Raw genomic sequence first — 9703 nt, forward strand, 5'->3', positions numbered from 1 at the left:
GGGGGGGGGGGGGATATTTTAAATCAAACGAAGCTGTTTATTGTTAATAGTTTGAATGAAATGTACAATTTTTTTTCTTAAATCTACTTTAATTGAATAATTAATATCTACTTCGTACGTATATTCCATAAAAGATAAAAAACGCTTCAATTTTTTTAAAGTTAATATTTCAAGGGACACTACTACATTTATAACAATTTCAAGTAAGAGTTTAACAGTGCACTCCCTTGGATTTTTAGTAAGAAATGTAAAAGATAAAATTACATTAAACCTCAAAGTGATTTTCCAAATACAAAAAGACAACAAGTTAATTAAGGCCCAGCTTACCATTAATTGTTTTTCTTTTTCTCCACGTTTGAAATGTCAAAAAAAAAAAAAAAAAAAAAACTTACCACATATTTTTTCTCTTTCTCCATGGTTTGAAATGTCGAGATCGAGGCTTGAGTCCCCGAGGCCTCGGCGACCTCCTCGTCTGTGCTGCTCATGTTTTGCTAGAAGACGAAACCAGAAGGCAAATTTGAAATATCAAAACTGCAATTGTTATCCGATAATAATCTCTGATAATTAATTTTCCAAATCTTGATTTCAAAACATTGACATCTTTTCACATAAATCCAAAAACAAGAATAATATTTAAGAAATCCGAAGTAAACTTCAACAATGAATCAACAACACGATAGACTCGGATAGACATATGACATTTCTCCTGTCCTTAGCAATTTTTATTTCTAAAGTTACTCAGAGAAGCTGTTGGAGTTATCTCCCTTGCCGATCACTTGACTTATCGTTCTTAGATAACGCGAGTTAGGGTGATAGTTTTGTTATCTCTGTTGAGAAGATGTGTTGTTTGACCGTGTTCCCTGCCCTTTGGATGACCACAGATTAAGTTAAGCACTTCCAGTTCTTTCCCCTGTTGGCTATGTGTTTACATCGCGTGGACTAGAACAAGGGAGACTATAAGCCCTCCATAACAACAACATTGAGAGGATTTCATTAGTACAACAAGGTTGTAGGTTTACCCGTACGTTAATTGTTAATTATCAGTCCCGTCCTTCCAACACAATTTCTGCCCTCGACAACCTTAGTATTTCAGAGTACCAAAATCCTGATCACCACAATAGATAAAAACAAACCCACCTGATTACCACCTTCATAGACAAAAAAAAAACCCCTCCTTATCGCCACCTTCATAGACAAACACAAACCCACCTGATTACCACCTCTATAGACCAACACCAATACACCTGATCACCACCTCAATAGACCAACACAAACCCACCTGATTACCACCTCTATAGACCAACACAAACCCACCTGATTACCACCTACATAGACCAACACAAACCCACCTGATTACCACCACTATAGACCAACACAAACCCACCTGATTACCACCACTATAGACCAACACAAACCCACCTGATTACCACCTACATAGACCAACACAAACCCACCTGATTACCACCACTATAGACCAACACAAACCCACCTGATTACCACCACTATAGACCAACACAAACCCACCTGATTACCACCTACATAGACCAACACAAACCCACCTTATCACCACCTTTATAGACCAACACAAACCCACCTGATTACCACCTCTATAGACCAACACACACCCACCTTATCACCACCTTTATAGACCAACACAAACCCACCTGATTACCACCTCTATAGACCGACACAAACCCACCTTATCACCACCTTTACAGACCAACCTTACTTATCATCACCATCTCAGTATAAACAAAGCATATGGCCACTTACTCAGCTAATGATTGGTAAACAACATGGTGGAGAATGTTAATGACAACCACATATAAGTAGGTCTACTTGGGATGAACAACCATTAAAATAACCACACAAAAAAGACAGCATTTATTTCTAACGACCTCATTTAAAGTCTATTAATATTTAACTTTAACATTTCTTTTCGGTAAAATGTTACGAAGTTATGAAATGAAAAAAAAATGCAAATACTATTTTAGAATGACAAAAAAAAAGTAGCGATTCCTACTTTCAGACATTGTGAATAAAATAAATAAGAGCGCTAAAACCGATATGTGAAATATTTGGATTGGTGGTGGGGGGGGGGGGGGTTGAAAAAGAGGTGAAAAGTTTCAGCCAAGTCTGAATATCCGGTCTTTTAATGTTTCAACGTAAACCTGGTTGGGCTGCGGTTGCTATGTTTACGATAAAATGAGCACGAAGGCCGTAAGTTAACCTTTGTATAATCAGTATGATAGTTTGGAAAACTCACAATCTATAAAATCATACAGAATAATACGGACAAACAAATCAACCAACTGTCGAACTGGCGACGGTACTTTACTACTAAATTACTTGCCTTTTTCCCCCTTAAATCACGGAAGTAGGCCTAAATCATTTAACAAACAATTCCTCGTTTTTTTTTTTCTTTTAGGCTATCAGAGGAACTGTTAAATACAAACATTTTTTTTTTAATTTACCTATTGAAGTCGTCTCTCTCAACATACAGGGCTATATAAATCGAAAATGTTTTAGATATCCAACATGAACATAACGGGAAAAACGCCCAAACGTGAGACACGCCTCTTTCTCTATTTGTTTTCAAAACCACTGTGACCTTTGACACAAATCTAAGAGACTAAAATTATTCATCAATGGGATTAATACTAGAGCAGATGATATTTTCTAAAGGTAGAATATGTTTGCATAAAGTTCGTTGTATTATAGGCATAGTATAGCCTATACTGTATAAGACCTAGCCTACATATTTTATTTTCCAACTAATTTCTGTTATATTTTCCAAATCTTTAAACCACCAATGAAACAGGAGCTACATATTTGTCCCGTTACTGTTTTTCCGTCACACATTTTTGTAAATAGTTTCCAACCAAGCTATGATGGCTCCAACAACAGATGTAAGCAGAACTAAATTGTGAATTTGTTAACAATTAGAACTAGATAGATCTTAATGTATTCTTGTTAAAATCGGTTCTTATATGTTAACAATTTCATTAATGTTATTATTTTTACTCTAAATTCTACTCTAGATCTAGATAGATCTAGAAGATAAGAATTAAGAATATCATAATTATCAGAAGAATCAGAACTCCAGTAGCCAGTAGACTTCCAGTTCAGAAGTCAGTTCTAGATTCTAGATCTAGAATCTAGATCTACTTCTCCATATATATATATTTTATTCCCCGCTTCACATTCACCTCCGGTTGAGCGTATTTTATTATAAACACAACCAAAACACACAAAAACATCAGTAAAACATTGGGCTTATTTCTTTATGAATTTTTGTTTTAGTTTTTGATAATTTACTTCTTCTGTCAAAACTTGAGAAAAATCCAATAATTTAGAATATTGAATGTGCTATGTTTGTGTGTCAGTTAGGATTTTCTTGGCAATGGGTGAAGTACATAAACGTAACTCACAATTGCAAGGCGGTTAAGTTTGTATTGTTACAAGTAGTATCTCCCACGCATGATACTATAAATAAACATTTATGAACTCACAATAACCCCAAAACTGAGGCCAACACAATTTCAAACAGCTATTGCCCGAGCTATGACGTATTCTGATAATTAAAGTCCATGTGAACTCACGGTAAACCCGCGACCATGTAAGGATTTTTCTCCCGCTGACGATCACATGATATTTAATTGGAACAGTTCTAAAGCTTTTTTTTTACCTTATCTAATTAAAAAAAAATAAGTAGATCTAGCTCTAATCCTAGTGTTTTCCTAATGTTTTTGTGTGTTTTGGTTGTGTGAAGCGGGGAATAAAATATGCTAAAATGGAGTTTTACCCTACTTCTAGTCTAGTGACCTATTCAAATCTAGTCTAGATCTAAGATCTAAATTAAAAAAAAATGTTAGATCTAGATCTAGTTATAAATCTAGTAGTATCTAGGTTTAGATCTAGCAATAGGACTAATAGATCTAGATTCTAGCACCAGTTACTAGATCTAGTAGAAGTTCTAGACTCTAGACTATTTCAATTTAGGCTAAAAGCCCAGAACTATTAATAGTGTCGCACTAAAATTAAAATATTTCTAAGGGTTGTCCAAGCCCTTACAGTAAGTATACATTTTTTAAAAAGGGTTAGAATGTGTTAGGGTGTAATTTCCAGAAATAAAAGTACTTTCCTAGTAAAAATATCAGACAATTGTAGGCCTACAAAACCTTCTCTGTCATTCTCTAAAAACAAAGTAGCTTTTTAATCTTGTATTTAATATCTTCCCGTTGCTTTACAGTTTACTACTTATCCAAAGACCTTCCAGTATTTAATTAAAACATGAATTTTATGTATAATGCACCATCTTCATTTCTTTTTATATTCTAAACTTTGCTTCTGTACCTGTTTATTTGTCAATCAGTTAGCTGGTAATGTGTGCTACCCCTTCTCATTACCCCCACTATTTATCTGAATGCAATACTAGTTAACTCATTGATATGGTATGTTAAATTTACCAGTTAATGGAGGAAAAAGAATCAAGGAATACAATACTATTCAGCTCAACTAAAAGAGAAATCTACACTCTAAACAATGGGTTGAAGACCATGAGCAGAAAGTTGAAATCATCATGGCGCCTTGTTCCGTAAGTCTGATAGGAATTTTTCATAAAGTAGCAAAGTCACTTGTCCTAAGATTCGATACAGTTTTTTTTATTCTTTCTTATGGTGTTGATTATACTTTTGATATTGTATTTATTTAAATATCTTGTCCTTCTAGTAAATTCTTTAGAATTAGCTACTGAAAAATGTTGAACTAAATAGATCAGGATTTTCTATTAGGCAAAATGCAGCATAGTTGTCTTATTATAATTAGCATTTCTAGTTAGTGTCAACCAAACTTTTTATGAGAAGACATATTTTTACTTTTGTTTAGAAACAAAGATGACATTTCTCCAGACAAATTGAACCAAGCAAGAATTTTTGTAATTCCCGGAGCAAGAGAAAAATTCACGTCTGCTGAGGTATGTTAAAAAAATAATCTTTTAAAGTTTAGTGTGATTATTAATGTTATTTGTAAATTTGTAAACTTAATTTGCTCTGAAATTTTTTTTTTTTTTTCTCCCCGTAGTTTTCTGCTCTGAAGGCATATGTGGAGAGTGGAGGAAGTGTTTTGGTCCTACTGGGTGAAGGTGGAGAAGCAAAATTAGAGACACACATAAACTTTTTTCTTGAAGAGTATGGTATAGCTGTTAACAATGGTAAGATATTTATTTATATATAATCTTTTTAGTGTCGTTTTTCTAAATAGAAATTTCTACACTTGAAAAGTATTAACAAAATTTACTGTTTTACTCCTTCTAACTATGAATAGATGCAGTTGTCAGAACCTCTTACTACAAATATCACCATCCAAAGGAAGCTCTAGTCACAAATGGGGTTTTAAACAGGTGCTTGGAAATATTATTTTATGCCACTTGTATTGTTACATAACATTCAGTAATATTTGTATTTTTAGAATTGTAAAATGATGTATATAAAATGCTCAATAAGTTTTTTATTTCCTTAATTAAACAATTTAATGTTGTTAGTTTTTACTGAGAACACTTGTAGTAATTGAATGTCTCTTGTTGTAACAATTTAATGTAGTTAGTTTTTACTGAGAGCACTTGTAGTAATTGAATGTCTCTTGTTGTAACAATTTAATGTTGTTAGTTTTTACTGCGAGTACTTGTAGTAATTGAATGTCTTTTGTTGTGGTGTAGAGCCATCAGCCAAGCTGCTGGTAAGGTGATGTTTGGGGCCATGGATGAGGACAGCAACAATGCTCAGTAAGATTTTTGTTTTGTTTGTTTTTTTGGTTTGTTTTTTGTATGTGTTTGCTGCAAATATTTTATGTGTGCAAATCAAATTGTAACATCATTTTTAGTTGACCATTTCATACCCCAAACAAAGCAATAGTTTGAGTATCAAATGTACAGAATAAGCTGGTTGTCATGTATTAACTAATCATTCCAGGGCGCTGTCATTCCTTTACCCATATGGGGCCACATTGAATGTTGTCAAACCTGCCTCAGCTGTCTTGTCTACTGGCACTGTCTGTTTTCCTCTCAACAGACCTGTTTGTGGTCTTTATTCCTCCAAGGTTGGACGTCTCTCATACTAATTAAATAACTGGTAGTTCATTTGATTAACTTGTTTGTTTTGTTTCAACCAATTTTGCAACTGTTGATGAAAGTTTGATTAAAATCCCCAGCATCATAAAGGAAAGATTGCTGTCCTAGGATCTGTGCATATGTTTAGTGATCTCTACCTCGACAAGGAGGAAAACAACAAAATATTGGTACTCTTGAATTATCCACAAAATTTAGTCAATTATTCTAAGCCTTTGCCAACATTTTTTTACTAATTTTTAACAATACATTTAATATTCTGTTGAAATAATTTCAACTTTGTTTGACTAAAGAAATCTTATTTCAAAAATTATATCAGCAATTTTTTTAAATGCTCATTCATAAAAACATTTTAAATTCTGTCATTTAAAAAATTATTAGCAGTAAGTATATTAATAGCTATAAATAAAAGTTAAATAATTTCTTGACCCACTCAACAGGATGTATTGATTCAGTACTTGACGACAGATGAAATCAAACTTAACCTGATTGATGCAGAAGATCCAGAGGTGAAGTTTTTGTACTGTCCTAGAAATTGTGTACATTTCTGTTTAAAGTTATTATACTGTCCTAAAATTGTTTATATTACTTATTTGTTTCTCAATTGGAATTAACAGAACGAGATTTCAGTTACCTATTTTCTTTATTATTGATTGAAATTTTTATGTATAAAAAAATGTTTCCTAGATCAGTGACTACAGCCAGTTGCCAGACATTGCTAGACTGTCAGAGCAGCTGAAGACATGTTTACAGGAGAGTGACGACATCCCACGTGACATCACCACATTGTTTGACAGCTCCATGTTCAAGCTAGATACATCTCTCGTCCCTAAAGCCATCAAGTAAGTTGATTACAACATTGTACAAACTAGATACATCATTTCCCTAAAGCCATCAAGTAAGTTGACTACAACATCGTACAAGCTAGGTCCATCATTTCCCTAAAGCCATCAAGTTTACCACATCGTACATAATTATGGTACAGCTGCCTTCTGATGATACAACATTTTGAGTAGTCATTAGAATACTGAGTGTATACTAGCATTCCTTATGACTATACTTTTGTGTGTCCTAGGGCATATGAAGAACTGAAAGTGAAACATGAACCACTGACTTTGATCACACCACAGTTTGAGACACCACTTCCGCCTTTAACTCCGGCTGTAAGTTCCAATGTTTTCTTTTTCTTTGTTCCTGCTGTATGTTCTATTTCTTTTTTTTTTTAAACTTCACAGTTTTTATTACTTGAATTAGTAAACCATTGAGCCTCCTTATTTTCTGTGTTTGTAGGTATTCCCTCCATCGTTCAGAGAGTTACCTGCCCCTTCATTAGAGCTCTTTGATTTAGATGAACAGTTTTCATCGGAGAAAGTTAGAATTGCACAGATTACCAATAAATGTTAGTATCTGACTTATTATTTTCTTTTTTATTTAATGATAACAATTATTTAATTAATTTATAAACAGTATTTAACTTCAATTAATATAAATGAAAAATCTTTTTAAAACAATTTTACTCAATTGTTAGCAAAGTATTTCAAATCTTAACTGGTTATAACCAGACATTTAAGCTGTAATTCTAAAACTTCAATTCTTTCTTTCTCCCCCCCCCCCCCCCCCCCCCCCCCAGGCACTGATGATGATCTGGAGTACTATGTGCGGGAGTGTGGGGAGATTCTGGGGGTGACCCATCATCTGCCTCAGGAGAGCAGGACAGCCAAGCACATTCTGGAGCATGTTTTCACACAAATTGTGGAGTTCAAGAAGTTAAACCAGGTCTGTTGAGGTGTTTTCACATTGTCAGTTGATGTGTTTTCACATTGTCAGTTGATGTGTTTTCACATTGTCAGTTGATGTGTTTTCACATTGTCAGTTGATGTGTTTTCACATTGTCAGTTGATGTGTTTTCACATTGTCAGTTGACCTTTTGTGTTAGTGGCTAGTTTTTTTTATAGTTTCAAGCATTTTCTGGAAAGATCTATGGTGGGGAAACGGTGAATTATTTAGCAATCTTTTTTTTTATAAAACTATTTAAATACATTTGAGGGGTCGGCGTGGTCGAGTCGGTAAAGCTCATGGTTGCTAAACCGAAACGTCTCGAGTTCGAACCCTCGGGCAGATGAGGCTCGTTAGCTGGGGACAGCCACTCTTCTAGGAGAGACAACTCCAAAATTAAACAACTGCTGCCTTGTAGTTTGTTCTTGGTTGGACAAAGGCTATGGAAGCAAATCCAAAAAGAAAAGCAGGCTGAAATCGGAGTCAATGGCCTCAATGGCGCATAACCAGTTGACACGTACCGCTTAATTGTGTTGGAGGCGTGGTCGAGTCGGCAAAAAGCTCATGGTTGATAAATTCGAACAAAAGTCTCGAGTTCAAACCCACTGGCAGATAAATCTCGACCCCCTTGAATACTAATAATTAAGAACGAAGAAGAAGAAGAAGAAATACATTTGATTTGGATTTCAACTTTTAGTGCATGGAAGTTAACATCGTATTTTGAGTGACAGATAATGTTCCACCTTTGAAGTTTTTTCAGAAACTCCTAGTTGTCAGTTACATTTTTTAATTGATTATTACATCCTCTCTTCCCATTATCTTAAAATATCGGCCCCACCCCTCTTTCTAAAATAATGTCACACCCAAGGCTACTACCTACCGTAAAATTGCTATTTTGGTATTTTAAACTTGGTCAATGTTGTATATAGTGATTCATTTTTTTCCCTAACATTCCTTTATAAAATTCAAAACAGTGTTGTTGTTCTTTCTGGCCCCTTCATCCTCACTTTACACTTCATAAGTCAGAATCCTTAATTAGGAGTGTGGTGTCATTTATGAAAGACCCATAAATATCAAAATGGGATCATTGATAATTTACTTTGATCTTTTTACAAAGATTGTTCGTAATCTACTGACATTGTTTTCATTAATTTGTGTTTGCTTGCAGGATCCACATTATGATGGGGGATTGGCTTGATGACCTTTGCACTTTCTAGGGGCAGTAATCAATGATAGTTGAACATTTTCTACACTAGAGTTACATGGCCTATGTAGATAACCAGGCTGTCAAATTCACAATATCTTGTTAAGATTTTTACTTTATCCTGTGGTCCATGTCATTTTCTTGGTGTTTGTTTTTACACTGGTAGGATATTTCAAACTTTGTTCTACAAGGCACAGCCTTAGTTTATTAAAACTAAATTATATCATTGTTAAAAGAAAATTGTCTTTATATTTGCATTTGGCTTTAAAAGAATAGCTTTCTTAAATCTAATCACTAAGGGTTGTGAAAAAAAATTCATTAAAGGAAAGATAATCTTTATAATTTAACTCCCTTTAATTATTTTTTTTTTTTAAAGTCCGTGAACTAGTTAATGACCAAATTGGCTTGTAAAAAATGTCAGGTTGCTTATATTTGCGATGTTTGTTGCCTTATTTCCTCAAGTTTTTACTGTCTCCAGCCAAACTATTTGTGCCCTGTAGCCTCCACATTCTTGAAGCAAATCTGTGATTTTTTTTTTAACAAGTGTATATAAAATAGGTTTTTTTTTCATTTACTACATCAATATCTGAAGTGATAAA

General features: G+C 34.0%; 2 protein-coding genes across 3 annotated transcripts in view; one reads left to right on the forward strand and one right to left on the reverse strand.

Annotated features, from left to right (window-relative positions):
• Nucleotides 1-2607, reverse strand: part of LOC131936487 (serine/threonine-protein kinase Sgk1) — a 112866-nt gene extending 110259 nt beyond the window's left edge. Inside the window, exons 1-2 of the mRNA XM_059293505.1 lie at nucleotides 2475-2607; nucleotides 393-491 (exon numbers count right to left, since the gene is read on the reverse strand). Of these exons, the coding sequence (XP_059149488.1) occupies nucleotides 393-485 (93 nt within the window). The 5' untranslated portion in view covers nucleotides 486-491; nucleotides 2475-2607. The remainder of the gene's footprint in view (nucleotides 1-392; nucleotides 492-2474) is intronic.
• On the forward strand, nucleotides 2131-9468 carry LOC131936489 (intraflagellar transport protein 52 homolog). Of its 2 annotated transcripts, none has more exons than XM_059293509.1 (14): nucleotides 2131-2220; nucleotides 4473-4597; nucleotides 4888-4975; nucleotides 5083-5212; nucleotides 5326-5401; nucleotides 5717-5782; nucleotides 5970-6096; nucleotides 6208-6294; nucleotides 6565-6633; nucleotides 6812-6966; nucleotides 7200-7287; nucleotides 7415-7523; nucleotides 7755-7900; nucleotides 9069-9468. In XM_059293509.1, exons 1-14 carry the CDS (start codon nucleotides 2206-2208, stop codon nucleotides 9096-9098), a joined length of 1311 nt encoding a protein of 436 aa, XP_059149492.1. In that variant the 5' UTR covers nucleotides 2131-2205; the 3' UTR covers nucleotides 9099-9468. The 2 variants fall into 2 exon arrangements, with proteins under 2 accessions (XP_059149492.1, XP_059149491.1); XM_059293508.1 differs by lacking the exon at nucleotides 2131-2220 and adding an exon at nucleotides 2849-2909.
• Nucleotides 9469-9703: the final 235 nt, after the last annotated feature.

This window comes from Physella acuta, unplaced genomic scaffold (genome assembly GCF_028476545.2).
Source record: "Physella acuta isolate Inbredline_101_S28 unplaced genomic scaffold, ASM2847654v3 ptg000178l, whole genome shotgun sequence".
Classification (NCBI taxonomy): Eukaryota; Metazoa; Mollusca; class Gastropoda; family Physidae; genus Physella; species Physella acuta.

Bases quoted from the DNA above. Each gene is read 5' to 3' on its own strand.
- LOC131936489 (XM_059293508.1), top strand. From the start codon at position 2,889: ATGATGGCTCCAACAACAGAT. The intron at 4,598-4,887 runs GTAAGTCTGATA...ACTTTTGTTTAG, and splicing joins TCATCATGGCGCCTTGTTCC to AAACAAAGATGACATTTCTC. The intron at 5,783-5,969 runs GTAAGATTTTTG...TAATCATTCCAG, and splicing joins GAGGACAGCAACAATGCTCA to GGCGCTGTCATTCCTTTACC.